At 34.5% G+C, this 17,976-nt stretch overlaps 1 protein-coding gene across 1 annotated transcript in view; it reads left to right on the top strand.

Moving 5' to 3' along the window:
- LOC129234545 (cytochrome P450 18a1-like) overlaps nucleotides 1-13,691 on the top strand; it is a 31,741-nt gene extending 18,050 nt beyond the window's left edge. The window contains exons 3-8 of the mRNA XM_054868560.1: nucleotides 742-848; nucleotides 2,409-2,710; nucleotides 3,751-3,866; nucleotides 6,405-6,660; nucleotides 11,092-11,282; nucleotides 12,178-13,691. Coding sequence (XP_054724535.1) covers nucleotides 742-848; nucleotides 2,409-2,710; nucleotides 3,751-3,866; nucleotides 6,405-6,660; nucleotides 11,092-11,282; nucleotides 12,178-12,356 — 1,151 coding nt within the window. The 3' untranslated portion in view covers nucleotides 12,357-13,691. The remainder of the gene's footprint in view (nucleotides 1-741; nucleotides 849-2,408; nucleotides 2,711-3,750; nucleotides 3,867-6,404; nucleotides 6,661-11,091; nucleotides 11,283-12,177) is intronic.
- Nucleotides 13,692-17,976: the final 4,285 nt, after the last annotated feature.

Genomic DNA, 17,976 nt, shown 5'->3' with positions numbered 1-17,976 from the left:
AATATAAATTGTCTAAAATAACAGTTAAAGCATTAAATTGTGGTTCTAACGTAATTCGGGGTAACAAGGAACCCCTTTTTTTGAAACATTTATATGGTCTATCAAATTTGGTTTCATGTGTACTCCATTGATTTTTGTTACAATAGATTATCTAAATGGAAGGAGAGGATGTTCTTTCAAAACACCATATTGTTACATAATAAAGGAATTTCTCAATAACTACCATAAACTACCAAAAACACGCAATGAATTTGCACAATTTTCCAGTCATATTAATTTCATTTCACAAATAAAATTGAAATAATAATAATAACAACAATATTATTTTTGTCACCAAAATATAAATTCATGAATAAAATAAATAAATAATGGAAAGCATTTCTTGGGATGAAAAATTTCGGAGGGGGGGTTTGAAACCTTTAAACCACCTCCTTGCATACCGCCCTGATAATTTTCCACTCTATCTTCTGCCATATCACACTGCGGACGCCTATGGAAGTAAATATATAAAAAATAATTTATATCACTTTTCGATATTTATTTATGGACACATATGATGATACATATTATTATAAAATACAGAAAATTAATATTTATTTATAATTGTTTTGGGTAAACTTTTTTTTTTTTTTTGAAGAAAAATAAAATCAATATAATGTTTTTGATTCAGTGGGAAAATACACAGTTTTCATTTCCGAAATTCCATTTCTTTACCATAACTGTTTTTGAATTATTTTCCAGAAACTGGAGCCTTCCTTGATATGCCATGGAAAGAACAGAGACGTTTTTCTTTGCATATGTTGAGAGATCTCGGTTTTGGCAAAACCAAGATGGAAGAACATTTAAAAGTGAGACAGTTTGCAGTTTTTTTTTTACTGAACCATAGATATTTCTTCTGTAAGTTTTCTATGTTCTATCCGTTGAGTGCCTTTCGCATCGAATAGAGCCCAGGTGCCTCCATCTCGTGGGAAAACTGGGCGTCATAATTCTGGTGGCAATGGCATCTCAACGATAGTGGTGCTACATGAAAGAGTGGACTATGCCGGGAGATCGCACTAGGTCCGCAAAAGGCAATGCCTCTACCCTCTACCTCAGCTCCATTACAAAGAAAGAAAAAAAATCCGATGAGTACCTCAACGAAAACCGGTGAAGACATATGCGAGAAAGCTCACTAAGGGATAGAAAAATCAGAGGTGGATACCTGTGTGTGGGGGGGGGGGGCATGGCGAGGGGATCTTTGTCGTATTTGGGAGAGGGGGAAATGGGCGTCTCGGCGAAGCAACTTAAAAAATGACATAACGCTCCACGTCAGTATCGTTCAAAACTTTGAAAATGTAAGACATTGAAAGAAAATTTGGCAGTGAAAATGCAATCAGCTACCAAAAACAACAATTCCAAAAGCCGAGTAAATTCAGCGAGAAGCATTAACTCGATTTCATAGATCACACGCCATGAATCTACTACAAAAGAAAACACGGTGCTGGATCTTGAAGCAGGTAAAACTTTATCTGACCTATTCAGGAAACCATACAAATATTGTAATAATGGAAAAAGGAAATAAATACGTAGCAATCAAAAGGGCATATTTAGACAGTTTTTTGACGCTCAAATTATTTGCCTTTGTCTTTCCGTTATCGAAATATGAAGGCTTAAAGTCTGTCGATTTTTTTTAGAAAAGCGACAAATTTAAAAACTTGGTGAGAAATCAATGGTGACGCGATTTCACTGTTTCTATATGACAGGATATGCATCTGAAAAGCTGTGAAAGATGTCTTCTAATACTCATAGAAACTCGCTAAATATGACGACTTTTCTTAAAATTTCGGTAGATTTTTGAGCATTATATTTCGATTACGAGAACAAGTGGGCAAATAACCTATGCGTTTAAAAACATGTTTAACTACTCCTTCGATTGCAACTAATTAAATATTTCATCATTATCACACTATCGTTTGGTGTCCTAGTGAGTAAAACTCCTTGCCAGAACTTGCTTCTTATTGCATGAAGAAGATATCGCAAGTTAATGCAAGACTCGAAGTTTGGCATCCTTATTACCCTGACTAGCGTCGACACCTTTCTGTGATGAGCAGCTAGTTAAAAGTATTTTTAGTTATGCTTTTTCTCAAATGAATAAATAAAATTTCTTAAATGAGGAGACGTGTTCTTAAATTTAGTTTTCAAAACGAAAACAAAAAGGTATTTGAGGGATCTTAAAGAACACTTACGAGCAGTAGCTATTTGGACTAAAAAAGAAGTAAGGAATTTTGAAAAATCTACAAGCTCTGTAATTTCTCAAGAAATAGATAAAAGTAAGAAATGAAATAAATAACTGAAACCTACTTTTTCAAACTTTTCAATCCTTTTCCACTTTTTTTCAACATTTCTTTTTTATTATGTGGCTCTTGCAGGAAGAAATTGTCGAGCTGTTAGAACGTATGGACCAGCTCGAAGGAAAACCCACTAAGATGTCGAACATCTTGGCTCCAAGCATGTCCAACAACATCGCTTCCTTGTTGTTTGGCAAACGTCTGAAGCATGACGATCCCAAAAGGATCAAACTTGACAATATGCTGAGTGATGTTGGCAAGTTAGCTGGAGCAACTGCGTGGCAACTGTTTTTCCCATTCCTTAACAATATATTTGAGAAATTTGAAATCGGAAACACAGGAAAGCTCCTTCATGCTCTCAGAGAAGTGAGACAGTATGTCCGGTAAGTAAAAACAGTTTCAAATAGTCGTCGTACTTTTTTGAGCAATCACGATTGCTTATTGTTCTCATTTGACTGTTTTGATGTTCCTATGGTTTTATTTTCCCACCGCCTCCCTCTGCAGCACCACCGTCGACCGGCCTCATGATACTGCTCCTCTAGTGAAAACCCTGTCCAGGTTACTTCCATATCCAACATACACACGCATACATACACACATCTGCACACACACATACATACACACTCACTCATGCCTGCACACAGACACAAATACACACGCACACACACATACACACACACCACTGCCTGCACACAGACACAAACACCCACGCACACATACACACACTTACATACACACATATACCTACGCACACACATACCCACACACTCATGCCTTGACACAAACACACACGCCTACATACAAACACACACACACACTCGTGATTGCGAAAAACATAATTTGAATTCAAAATGCCATAATTCAAATTAATTTATCTTTTTTTTTTTTTTTGAGTTGTGCATCTGTAAGAAAACGCCCACCTTTGTGCGAGAATAAAATATGAGGCAGTGAGAAGCAAAGGGGTGAAGTGCCAAATCAAAATTTTAGAGATAATCAGTACAAATGATAGGAGAACCTCTTCTCTTTTTGAGGGCAAGAGATGGTACTAGTAGCTCTGGTGGGTGCTGTTGTACAGCATGATTAGGGGGGAAAAAACAATGAAAGTTTGATTGAGATCTGAACTTTAAACGCGTTTTACTCGAAACTTTTAAAAATCCACTTACATATTTTTGCTTTTCACTGCCTCATATGAAAACCCAATTTTTTTTATCATAAATTTCAAAATGTATTGTATACTTGCATTGTGAGGTTAAAATGAAATCTCTTCCATTGCAAAAAAAGTTTTAAATTTGGAAAGTTAAAGATTGGTCAAAATATTTTTTTCTACAACTTTTGGCTTCATTGCAGTTAGTGTATAGAAGTTGAATTTTTTTTCGTTTTGGAAAAAAAGTTCTTTGTAACCCAGTATTTTTTTTTCTTTTAGAGATGAGCTCGATGAGCATGAAAAGACTCTGGACCACAATAATATTAGGGATTTTATGGATGGATACTTGCTTGAGATGGAAAAGAAAGTGAACGACCCCATGACAACGTTTAAAAGTAAGATGTTTTCAGTAATTCTAGAAAATTAACTAAAGGTACAGTTTCATTAATCCAGTCACTCTGTGCATGTTCTATTTTGTTTCCTGTTTCGTTTGCTTCCAAGAACCTAATCACATTGCTACTGTAAATGTTTCACCAAGCTTAGCTCCTAATTTACACTCATTTTTTTTCTCAGTAGATTCCAAAGAGTTGGTGGGGAGGGGACAGTTTAATATTCCTGTAAATTTCTAGGGCATAACAACGAGCTATTAACTAAACTCACAAACTAATTAAAATAAAATAAGGTGGAATAATGTAAGACAATTTTAGAATCGTTCTAGGAATTTTTTTCAGGTGTTTAGTGTCTTAAAGGACGTGAGATGTGTTTAGTTCGTTGCCAATTACTCAAACTCTGACGAACGACCTATTGCGCAATTTCCTTTGCTAAAATAAAGAGTGAGGAAAGTCAGGTCGCTTTGTCATGACATTTATGTGCTGTCCACATTGAGTATTCCTTCTCTTTCAACCATGGGCGGATTTAGAGGGGGCCATGGCTTCTCCTAAAACCTTGTGATTGTAAGATTTTTTTTAAGAAGAAAAAAATGCATAAAAAATGATAAAATAACAAAATTTAACATGTGTTTTACTTTAAAAGAAATTTAGGTATTAGTTGCGAGAGAAATTATATCCCTCTCCTCAAAACAGAACTATTACTTTTCAGATACATCTATTATTGCTCGCAAGATCAAAGTGATCCTAAATTTGCGTTTTTATGGCTTTAACTTCGAAACTTTTGGAGAGCCACCTTTTCCCATCGGGGGCTTGCGCAGAAATTTTGGGGTTCGTCACAAATGACTTTTACTGCCCCCCTCCATATTGTTTACCCCTACATCCCTACATATATTTCACCCCTCATTAAAAAAAATATTGGGCCTTTTATGGTTCAAGCCCAGGCTAACAGGTGTCCCTTCTTCTCCCTCAACCCTGTTCACGCCCCTGTTTCCCATGCTTATCCACAAATGCCACGAAAGATAACAAAAAATTGCATTTTAAGACTTCGATTTGGAAAACTTTCCAACGAAGGTTAACTTACTCAGCCCTTATCTCTTAACGTGCCTAAAAGCGGCTTAAAGGGCCGCTTTAAATTACAATTTCAAACGATATCCAATAGGACCTCCCCCTCCTTGGCTAATACCGTGATAACAGTTTTAAAACGAGGTTTTGGGGGAGAGAGCTTGCGATTCTTCCATCTCTTTCGCTGCCACGTCCAAAAGTAGCTTAAAATCGGGTTTTTAGAGCTTTAGTGGCAAAATATTTCCAAGAAGGGGGTATTCCAAGCACCGCTAATCTCACTTTAATGTCAGTAAACATTGACTAAAGGTGTATTTTCAGGTTCGATAGCAGAAGAGCTAGAAGAGCACCCACCCACTCTCCTATTTTCTCAACATATAAAGGAGAGTATTTTGGTTTCGAAACTTCATTTTCAAAAAAATATGTTGAGGTCAGCATCCGAATCATGATCTTTCTTCTTTAGTCGTGGTCTAAAATGCGTTTTAGGACCTCAATTTTCAAATATTACTCAGAAATTTCTATTTTGAAACATTATCGAGGGAGATTCCGAAATTCACCCCTCTCACCTAACGTCTCCAAGTCCAAAGATAATGTAAAATATAGTTTTTAAAACTTCATTCTAATACAATTTCTGTGGAAGGCCCCCGAACCTTTCCTTCCCAAAATAGCCTGTTTCAGCAGATCATTTCAAAATACTTCTGTATTAGAGCTGTCTGATTTAACTTTTAGAGACATTTAGGACATTCCTCTACTAGCACCAAAGATTGCCAACAATCTCATTTTCCAGACTTTCATATCTAAAACTCTCTGGAAAGAGTCTCTGAACTTCCTCAATTCCTGTATAATTAATCCCATGAAGCAAGGTCTCGTTACTTCAGTAGATCTCAACAAAATCTCAAAAAAAAAAAAAAAAGGAATCATAAGAGATGGAGGCATACTAACTTTGTGTGACCGGCTTCGGATACAGAGTATTCTGGAAGAAACAGATGTCCAGTACATTGTTATGAACCGAGCGTTCAGGAGAAACCTTTAAAATTCAGCAAATTTCAAGGACCATTTCTTGCTTCTCTATGCTTGTCTCGCAAAGCTAAGTCGCAAAATTCAGAGATTATCCCGATTCTAGGTCACGGTAGGTCACTATAATCCCCCAATATTTTCTTATTCGGAAAAATGTAGCTGACGATTCGGCAAAGTTGGAGACAATATTACAGCGCTGGAAATATTTTTCTTTCTTTCCTTTTTTTTTTATAATAATGCGGGATGTTTCTTCTCGTTAGATGTTATGTTTGTATGATATGTGTGCATAGTCGTGTTTTATCATTCGGTAAAGTTGGAATTTCATTAGGCAAGATCATTCATTAGATGGGGGAGGGCGTTTGGGGCGTCCCTGACTGAATTTAATCCGGTATTTCGCACCGTTTTAGGTTCTATATTTTGCCATCAGGTTAAGTGTAGCTCAAATGCATAATTGTTTATAACTTTCAGGGGATGTTCTGGTCGACTTGGGTCGAGCCTTCTTTGGTGCCGGAAGTGAAACTGTTCGAATTTCCGTGGACTGGATGCTGCTGATTTGCGCACATTTCCCCGAAGTTCAGAGGAAAATGTACAGCGAAATTCAAGAAGTCCTCGGGCATGAACGTTTTCCAACTAGGGCGGACCACTTGAACATGCCGTATACAGAAGCAGTCATTCTTGAAATGAACAGATGGAAGACTATCATTCCTATAAACTTGATGCGATAGTAAGGCAACTATTTTTATACATATTTTTTTTGTTTACTCGTTCCTCTCTTGGGTAATTGGTTTTGTTTATTCTTTATTGAAGCTTTTCATCAATGTCAGCAACAAATTTGAATAATTAGCTATTTAAAGATCACTTTTTAGAGCTCACATGCCTTTTCAGGGGTCGAAAAGTCGATTTTTTTACTTTTTTTTTCTTTGAAGTGGGAAATATTTGAACATTTTAAAATAAACCCCATTAAAAATTTCCCAGTAGAACGGAAGATATCGGGAAAATAGCACACTCCTAATTTTGTAAATCCGGGAAAATAGCACACTCCTAATTTTGTAAATCACGTTTGTTTTCCTTTTTGACAGCTGTTTGACACTGACAGTTAGCGATAAATATGTTTGGTAAGATATATTCGTATTAGTTTTCAGAAAATTTTATAGAACTGAGACTCACACTTTAATATGCAATCTTGCACTTTTGATTACCTGCTACGACATGAGATGAAAGATGAAGAATTGACACTATACCACAGTGTAGGTTTTGTACTCATTAATTATGCATTTTAAAAGTGTGACCAAAATAAAATTGTGGGAAAGCATGATGGAATCACTGTAAATCTAATCATCATAAAAATCTATAGAAGATACAGTAGGTGTTTTAAATTCATCATGTGTGGGAACAAAACAAAGTTCAGATTTGCGATTTCCTCGGATTACCGAACGCATCGTCAACGTCAAGAGGATAAAAAATTTAGTGCAATGGGGTCGTTTCCGAAAGCTTAAAAGTATTTTTTTTTTCTGAAAGAGCATGGTTAAAAACATAGGATTTGACCACTTTTTAAATAATTTGACACAGTTTAGTATTTTTTAACAATTATTTTAATTGGTGAGCAGATTCAATTCCATTTTTTACGCTTCTACACATGATATCACAAGTGATGAAATGTCATTTAATGATGCCATTAGCGCAGAGCGCAATATTTAATTCACTTCATTACTCACATGTAGTGGTAACGATATGGTTTATAGTTAGTGTAGAGTGCAATGTTTCATTCGCTTCTGAATAATCATAACCTGGAAACGCGGTAGACAGCAAGCGTAAACATTCAGCGTGCCAACAGACTGAGTGACAAACTTCATCACTTGTGACACCATAAAGACCACGCCTTGTTTGAAAAATTGGACATTTTAAAAAATTAATTAAAAATTAAATGTTGGGAAAATGAAACTATTTTTTGGGTCTATGTGTATTGTTTTTGTTCATTCTATCAACTTCAGTGACTAAAAGTAGTACTTTTGACTAAAGGAAACAACCCCATTGTAACTAAGACAAATGGTTGCTATGGTTGAAAAGCATTTTACTTGTTCAACGCACTCCCAAAGCTATTAGAAGGGAAAATAAACACGAGGTGGCAGTATATTGATATCAGATTACAGAATTTATCGATACCAGGATATTCAGCATCTTTTATGACCTTTTTTCATGACCACTGCGCGTTATTTGACCACTTTTTGACCACTGCGCGACATTTTCATGCAGTGGTGCAGCAAGGAGGATGAACCCCTTGTTTTTTCAGATACATTACCGATCCTTATATGTCAGTTTATATGGGGTAGACCAGGGCAATTCATTTTTTCAAAATGAATTATAACCAGGGTTGGCTTTATGCCGGCAGAAACTAGCATCAACTACCATGCCAGTGACAGAAACTGGTTACAACCGGTAAAAACCAGCAGAAACTAGCAAAAACTTAAAAACGTCCTTAATTACTCAAGTAATTACTAAATGATATTTGTTTAAATGAAATAAAACATTAAATTTCATTTCATCATTTTAAAAAATAAAATCCTATTCTAGTGCCCTTGATTTAGTTTGGAAAGGTAACTTTCCAACTGCAGATGCTCGTAATATTTGGATTAATCTAACAAAGGACGAAAATTCATATGGGTGCTTAGGAAAGAGAAGATTAGAGAAGATTAACATAGAGAATTAAACAGGCATTACTGATTGTAATTTGCTCGCTTATATGCTTCATCTAAATTGCTTGTGATTGAAATTATCATCTCGTGCTTCAAGAAGAAAGTGCCAGAATTTTACTTGTCAATATTAAGCTAGATTATGTGCCTATTATTATCACAGCTTTGCAAAACAAATTGGCCCTATTTCTCGAAACTTATTTTTTTCAGTCAAATTTTTAACATTACCCCAATTACTACATGGTAAATCAGTTTAAAAAATTGAAAGTTTCACGAACATTGCTTGTTTCTTGATGCATTGCCTGATAGCTCTTCTGTTCGAAGAATATTCAAAAGTTTCTCATCTGTGCATATTGAATTGAGAAACTGGTTAGATTTTAGAAACCACCTTTTCTAAGGAGCAACTGCGGGGTCCAAACAATGTAACATTTGATTTTGAATTGAGATAATATTATAATTAAATTGTGCTTCGGATAACAACTAATTATTTTCTCCGTGCATTTTCTATTGCATGTCAATAGTTAACTTTTTGTCATTTTGTGAGTTTTTGCCAGTTTCTGCCGCAAATGTGGCAGAAAGTGGATTTTGCCATGTCGGTTTTAACCGGTTTCTACCAGTGGTTTTAACCACCTCGACAGAAACTTGCCAACCCTGATAATAACTGGGGAGCCAACAATCATAACAGATTTATGCTGCTCTCTAGCAAAACTATTCTCAAACTTTTGAACATCAGTCGACCTTCGGTATAGCATGCAGAAAGAATAATCCGTTTTCTACCGAGTCGAGTACATTTTGAGTTGAACGTTTTGAAGCTTATTGTGAATAAATAATAATAATTTAAGAAAGAACAAATACAGTCGAGCCTCCATATATCGAACTTCCACATATCAAAATTTTCTGTATATCGAAATCCCAGCAAATTTCAATGTTTATTTCATAGAAAAATTGTTTCTATATATCGAAAAAATCTCCATACATCGAAATTTTTTCCGAGACATTCGTAGATTTTCTTTTTACACTTTAGACTGTTTGTCTCATGGAAAATGAAGGTTAGAGGAGAAAATTATGTTTACTAAAGGTTGCTAAGAAACTCATAAGAAATCTGGGTTTGAGGGGGGTGTAGATAGGTCGTTGTTCCGTTCTGGAGTTCTTAAATTCCCTCAAGTTAATTTCAAATCTTAGTTGTAACCAGTAACACTGTAAAATCAGTTTCAAGTTATCCTTTTTGCTTGTTGATTATCATTCGTAATCTTTTTAGTTTCAGTAAAAATCATCTAAGTTAAGTAGATTGATTTTTTACTTTTCTCTCGATTACATTGTCAAAAAGAAAATCCCCTCATGTTGCGAATCAAGTTGAACTGCCGAAGAATGAAGATGCATGAAGGCACAAAAATGTAATTTCTGTTAATTTTTCAGTTATTAACTTTCGTTTAGCCCGTTGCTCGTATAAATTAGAAATTGGGTTTCATGCACGAAAATTAGCTTTCATTTTAATGTTTTAGGAGTTTTTTATGGTAAAATAAGATCGTTTCTATATACCGAAATTTCTATATATCGAATTTTTTTCTGGCAATTTGCTACTTCGATATATGGAGGTCCGACTGTATATAAAAATTAGCAGAATTTTATCCTTTTTTAAGAACTTTATTTGTAGGAATTGAAATGTTATTAAACTTTTTTACACGGTTAAAAATAAATCCTAACTTGGCTACGGGGCAAGTTTACGCGTCGAAGCACATTTACGCACGTTCTTACTGTGTCTTACTTAAACGTGCCCCTGACACTTTTTTTTTTAGCTCCAAACTATCTCAAACCTTTTTAGTCTTTTCCGCCTGTTTAGTTTTGAAAATCATTATTTAGTTTTTAATTGAGTGACAAATTCGTACCTTAAAGCTTACAACACTGTAGTGCTGTCTTTATGCCCGTTCAGCTTTTACTTTATACACTATTCAGTCTGTAATAAATTGTCTTCATTTTAACGATGGTAAGAGACGGTATGCTCAAAACACTAACAGAACCACGTTAGGTGTCAAAATAAGTACGTGTAAACGTGCCCCGTGTCCGGGGCAAGTTTACGCAACCGACTTGGACTCTAAAATATTTTTTTTAACGATTAAAAATACAAACTGAGCAACGAATGAATATACCAATTTTGAATCCATTAACTGCTTCATCAAACCGCAATATTGAAAATTTCCTAAGTTAAAACATAAAATTTCGAAAATTAATTACAAAAAATCCGCGTAAACGTGCCCCGGTCTACTCTGTAAAGAATGTAATGACTCCACCCCATGAAAGAAAACTTGTGTCTGCATTAGTATTCCCATACAAAAAGTTCTTTTTATTACTTTTTAAAAATTTTTATTATCTGAGGGGAATTTATTTTATGAACACGAAAGTATTTGTTTGGCTGAGAAATTTCCAATTAGTTGTATTGTTTAACATACTTTTTTATATTTTTCTAGCACTTTACAAGATACAGAGTTGAATGGATATTTCATCCCTAAACACTCTTACGTATTGTCAGTCATTTATGCCGTCCATCACGACAAAAAGCTGTGGGGAGCAGATGTAGAAGAATTTAAACCGGAAAGATTCCTTAGCGAAGATAGAAAGAAAGTGGTCAAGCCCGAGTTCTTTATTCCATTCTCAATAGGTGACACTTGCATATTCTTGCATTTTTAAAAATTAAAATAGATCTTTTTTTTTCATTGAAAAATATGCTAATTCGAAAAATTTTCTGAAAAACGTCAAGTGCAAAACGGAGAAATAAATTCAATAAATCACTCCGAGAGAGAAAAAAAGTGAGAAATAGTAATGCTTTAGGATCGTCATTTACTCATAAGCTTGGGTACTTATCCTTTCGTTTTCTGTCTTTCTTTTGTTTTCAATAATTAAGTTCAGGTTATGGTCGTTGCTAGTGGAGATTAAACAATAAAACTGCCGAGTGATAAGTATAAAAGTTGTATCTGTAGCTGAGCTATAAATGAGAAACACCTCTTTAAAGTTTTACGCCTCCATGTATTTGATTTAGATTAGTCTTTTTTAGAATTTAAAAAAATATATTTCCCTTTCACAAAAGATTATGAAACATTGCATATAAGTTAAATATGTTACAAAGAAGCATCCAGTGACAATAACTCAATTTTGATAAAAAGCGCAGATACGACTTTCATGCTTTTCACGGCAGTATACTGTCTAACTACGGATTATATGGAATTGGCAAACGTCCAGTTAAGCCGAGTCTGTCTGAATGAGGGGTGAAAGTAAAAACTTGATGTGTGTGTCCCGCTCATTTGAATGTGACTGCTTAATTAAGAGGTTAACATACATCTGCAAAAGCTGACATACCTAAAAACTAATAGATGCGTCTATTTTCGCCTGTAAACCGGATGTTTGCCTTGCCATCTAATCGGTGGTCATACTGTTCTTACCATTTTTCATCGAAACAACTTTCAGTTAGCTACTTATCTCTTCGCGGTTTCTGTAAAACAATAAACTGAAACAGTTAGACAAACTATTTCATTGATTTTTTTTCTTTTCAATTTCAGGTAAACGCCAGTGTCCGGGAAAAGTATTCGCAGAGGTAGAAGTATTCCTGTACGTTGCAGCCATTCTGCAACGATTCGAGATCTCACTGCCGCCCGGTAAACAGGCGGATTTGGAGGGAATGTTAGGAATTGGACTTCAACCTAAAAGACAGGACCTCGTATTTAAACGACGCTCATAACTTTCTTCAAATTTTAAAACTCAAGACACATTTTTCTGATACTTTATTATGACAGAGTGATAAAAACTCTTCCCGTTTTTTTTTTCCTTTCCTTATCCTTGTTTTTTGTGGCATTCCACGAAATACTGTAGAGATTTGTACTAAACAAGATAAAGCTTTTTAATATTGTTGCGACTATTTAAAAACAGCATGACATCATAGTTTTTAAGCTCTTGTTCATAATAATGTTTTTTCTATAATTATGTTGTTTGCATAATGTTCAGAATTTTTGTTTTGTTTTTTTACGTACTTGAGTATAGATGAATTTAGCGAGATTAGCGGAGTCACATTAATTGAGCCGTTTCTGCTGAAAACTAACGTCAATTACTTGGAATTCATTAATCCGTTCAGTAGGATTTTTAGAGAAATGCAACAGTCACCATCTACGCGAATTTTTAAACAGCAATTACTAATGTGAAGCGAAGAGAACAACTAAAAATAGTTTGTGTTTAAGATATAACTATCCTATTTTATTCGAAACAAATGCTGTATTTTATAAAATGACTTTTTGATCAATACCTCACATGATGATTATCAAGGAAATGACTCAACTTTTGACCAAACGCCGCGCCGTATAAGCAATGAACAATCGCTATACATTAGACTCCAAAAATAGAATAACGCAGTCATGCAGTCATTACAAGTAGTTACCTATTCTACACTTCAACCGCAGCAGCTAGCTAACAGAACCAGCAAATAATTGTCTAAAATACATGCATTCTTTTGAGTGCAGTCTGTTTTAACTCTTCTGGTCAATGGGCAACAATATGCATAAACCAGTATCAATGCAATGCAATGCAATGCAATTGTTCTCATTTGAAGAGCATGGAGAAGAAAGGTAAGAAGGCAATTTTTCCAGTGTTTGAGAAAATCACGATTGAAAGTTTAAAACCCCAGCCTTTCTTCATTATAGAGTCAATTTTTGAGTGATTTTTTTTTTTTTTTTTTGTCTTGATCTATCTTTTTTCTTACCTGTCCAATTGGGGCAACTAATTCTACTCTACAAACACTTACTGTTGTTTTATGGTACTTAATTCGAAAAAAAAAAACACATTTCGCTTTTCCTCTGTGCACTCTTCATTTGTCTTCATATGACCTAAAATCTAAACTATACTTTAGAATTTAGGTATTAAAGTATAATTTAGATTGTCTTTGATTGTAATAAGCATTCGATTTACTTTTAGTTTTAATTCCAATTGTAATTTAATCTATTCTGTCTTCATCAAATTCTTTCTGTGATATTAAGTGCCTTTGTTACAGTGCCACTGTTGATTTTTTTTATACAGATTTTAATAAAATATCTTCATGATTTGTTTCTCTCATTTCACATTTTAAATGATCCCCATCCAGAACATCATTTACCCATGATTTCTTTGTCGAGTTTTATTTCATCACCAAAGAATACATTGCCGACAAATCTTGATACATTGAAATAGTTTTCCATCGCCAGTCAAAGGCACTACGTTAAGCCGTTTCAAGGGGCTAAAAAGCTAATCACGGAAAAGATAGAAGTAAACAAACAGGCAGTCAGAATGTTGAAGAAAACCAATACTATTTTTATTCGCCGTCTGCTTGGCATCAATTCGTTCTTGTCTAAACCAAACACGCGATTGACAACGCCAAATGCGTTGTTTTTCAATTTCTTTGTTTACATACCGTCTATATTTCCCTTGAACGCAGTTTAGTATCAACTCAAGCCATAAAATACACGAACCTCGAATTGTGAAGTCTTGCATGGTGTCATACAATACAATTTTGTAACATTGTGCAATTTTAAACCTTGTAATCCTTAGTGCACTAGCAGGAAAAAGTAAGAGAAAAATCAGAAGAAAGCGCTTTCTGTATACTCAACTAAGCGAATCCTTTATAAGGTTATAAGGTAGTTTGTGACAGCTCAAGGTCAGCATTTAATAATAGTGCTTAGTTAAAACCTCCCTCCCGAAGATTTGAGGCATGTCAATTTCTTGGGTTCCATTGTATATTGTGAGTCAATTACACAAATTGCAGAATGCTAAAGCTCATCTTTATCAGAGCAATTTCAATTTATTTATTCATTTAAAACGAATAAAAATCCTGATAGTGCATTGATTTTTTTTTCTTACACTTAAGAGAAATTTTACGGCAGGAATATGTGAAGACAGAATGTATACGTTCAAAAAATGAGGGGCAAACTATAAACGAAAACTTCTCTAGACTTAATTTAAAATTCATATTTAGGACATTATATTCTATTGCTGTAAGTACGATAAATCCGTCACACACAGACCGGTACACTTTTTTGCACAAGTGGAGAATTACATAGAGATTTTTAATTTTTTGCCTACTCTAGTATAAGTCACAGAGGATATCATACCAAGTGAAATTTTTGGTAAATTCTGATTTTTGTGAATTTTATTGTACTAAATAATAATCTTCCTACATACTAAAATGCAACCAATCCATTGTTGGTGTTGATTGGTGGGGATCCAGAAAAGGGGGGAGGGGCCTGACCCCCCTTTACTTTAAGGGACCAAAGATAGCCTAAAACTGCGCGTATTCGCTTCTGACCCCCATTTATGCTCAAAAATGGTCATTATGCCCCCCCCCTTCACTGAAAGCAGCCCTTCCAAAAACAGAAGCTGAATTCACCCTTGGGTGTTGAATTGTATATTACAAATAACATACACTAAACATGCGAGTTTTCTTTTCTTTTTTTTTTTTCTTTTACACACTTACACATTTCAGTTACTCTCTTGAAAAGCGCTTTTCCTCAATACTTTTATTATTGATGTTCCAATTTTCGCAAAAATAAACTTTGTAAGCTACTAGAGTGGTGTTTTTTGAATTTAAGTTTACATTTTTTCTGCAAGAGCAATCTCAAAAAAAAAAAAAAAAAATCGCAACCTATTTAAAGTTAAACCCCATATTATACAGTAGTGGCGAATAGGTGACACCCGGGCCGGTAATTTGTGGTGTCACCGTTCCCCATCCCCCTTTCAAACGATAAAGAAAAAAAAAAAGGTTTTAATGCTTTGCAAGCATGGAAATATAAAACTCATACAACTTTTAGTAACAACTGCATTTATTTTGAAGCGAAATTTTAAGCTGACTGATGTACAAAAGACAAATAAATAGGTTAGACCGGGTCAAGTTCACGCAGTGCCCTTTTTTTCAAAACGAATTATAACTGGAGAACCAACAGTTATAACAGAATGATGCTGCTCTCTAGCACATATTCGCACAAGTTTTTGAGCATCAGTAGAGCTTCGGTCTAGCATGCAGAAATAATAATATGTTTTCTACCATGTTGAGTAAGTTTTGTGTTGAACGTTTTGAAGCCTATTGTAAATAAATAATACTGAGTTAAGAAAGAACAAATACATAAAAATTAGCAGAACTTTATCCTTTTTTGAGAACTGTACTTGTATGAACTGAAATGTTATTAATTTTTTTTTCAAGTTAAAAATAAATACAAACTTGGCGACGGGGCAAGTTTACGCGTTGACGTCGGAGCACCTGTATGCACGTTACGGCATCTTACTTCAAAACGTGCCCTTACGCTTTTTCACTCCGAACTGTCCGAAAATCACTATTTCTTTTTAAATTCAGTTACAAATTTGTATCTTATAGGTTACAATCATGTAGTGCTGTTTTCAAGCCCGGCTCCTGGGGTAGGTGACCTAGGAGGATGCCTAGGGCAGCTGCTTTTATGGGCGGCAAATATCGAAAGTGAAGCATTTTTTTAAAATATGAATAATTGTTTCAGCGCCATAAGAATAACTGCTTCAATACTAAAAAAAAAAAAAAAAAAATTAAAGTGTGTACCAGTGCTTTGATATGCAAAACCCACTTTGGAATTTAACTAGAAGCTCATTTTAATTTTAAGCACTTTACTATTATTTTTATTTTATTAATATATTATTATCATATACTATTATTATTAATATTATTCAATGAGGGGAGGAGGCGAGGCGGCATTCGTCAATGTCGCCTAGGGCGGCAGAACTACCGGCCCTGGCTGTCTTCATGCCCATTCAGCTTTTATTTTATACACTCTATTCAGTCTGTAATAAATTTTCTTTATTTTAACGATGGTAAGACACTATGTTTAAAACACTAACAGAACCACGTGAGGTGTGAAAATAAATATGCGTAAACGTGCCCCGTGTACGGGGTCAACCGTCTTGGAGTCAAAAATATTTTTTTAACGATTAAAAACACAAACTGAGCAACAAATGAATATACAAATTTTGACTCCATTAACTGCTTCATAAAACCGCCATGTCGAAAATTTCCTAAGTTAAAACATAAAAACTAGAAAATTTATTGAAAAAAGTCCGCGTAAACATGCCCCGGTCTTACCTAACATGAATGCTTTTTATATAACTTGTCGTAGACGCAGATATGCAAGTCCGACCCGAGGTCAAAAAATTAATTTAAAAAAAAAAACATTACATCAAAATAAATACATAACATCAAATAAATAAATAAATAAATAATGGTCTTCAGAAAATAATAAAATGTCCACTGAAATAAATAAATTTCCTCATAAAAAAAAAAAAGTCTGAACTGCTCTTTTTGTTAAAATGAAAAGGAACCAGAATTTCCTTTTATTTTCCGTTGCCAAAAATAGAATAAATAAATTAAAACTTTAGAAGGAAAATAGAAACAAATCATATCAACAATCATTTCTTCATAGTAAAAACTAGTGCTTCTGGAGTCGTAGTCGGACTGATTTTAAGATAAAGGAGTCGGTGTCGGAATCGGGAGTAGAAAGCTTTAAAGTTCCAAGAGTTGTATTCTGTAATTTTCCCTCTCATTCTGCATTTCTGCTGACTATGCGGAGTCGAAGTTTGAGTGATTTTGGGGAGCAGGAGTCGAAGTTGAACGCCCTAAAATTATAGGAGTCGGAGTCGAGAATTGGTAATTTTCCAACCAGCTGCTCAGCCTTGGCAAAATCATTTGCGCTTTGAATTCATTTTGTTTTGATTCAGTCATATTTATCTCTGACTTGCGTTATTGTTAAGTCTAGGAAATATTGTAATTTGATATTTAATACCTTTTTAAATTATTTCTTCACATCAAAAACTGAGAATATATTCAGAATCTGCACAATTTTTTTTAATTTTTGGGGCGGAAGAAAATAATAATTTTTCGCGTTGTTGTTAGTGTTGAAAAAATTTGAGTTGTTCAAAGAACACCTTTAAAGTAGTTAAATCAAAGAAATCTACACCATATTTGTTTCTCATCAAGTGTTTTTTCCAACAAAGTTTGTTTGATGCAAATTCGCCTTAAAGTGGGGGATCTACATTGACCTCAAGTTTATCCGTAGGCGCTAAAGTTAAGATTTTTTGAACTGTTCAAAACTGAACGAAAAATTGTTCAAATCAAAAAGATCTTTTCTATAAATGTTATTCATCAGGAGCTTTTTCCAACATAATTCGTTTGAAGCAAATCCATCTTTAAGGGGAGTCATTACCCCCTATACCGTCAATGTTAATTTGCACAGGTTCATGTACCTTTTTCTGAAAATCTATTAAAGATACAATTATGAATTTTTTTCTGAACCGAAAGTAGACTCTTTTCTCTATACTGAAGTAAA

The sequence above is a fragment of the Uloborus diversus genome, chromosome 1, assembly GCF_026930045.1.
Source record: "Uloborus diversus isolate 005 chromosome 1, Udiv.v.3.1, whole genome shotgun sequence".
Classification (NCBI taxonomy): Eukaryota; Metazoa; Arthropoda; class Arachnida; order Araneae; family Uloboridae; genus Uloborus; species Uloborus diversus.
Note: the sequence above shows the minus strand (reverse complement) of the source record. Positions and strands in the feature narration are given on the sequence as shown.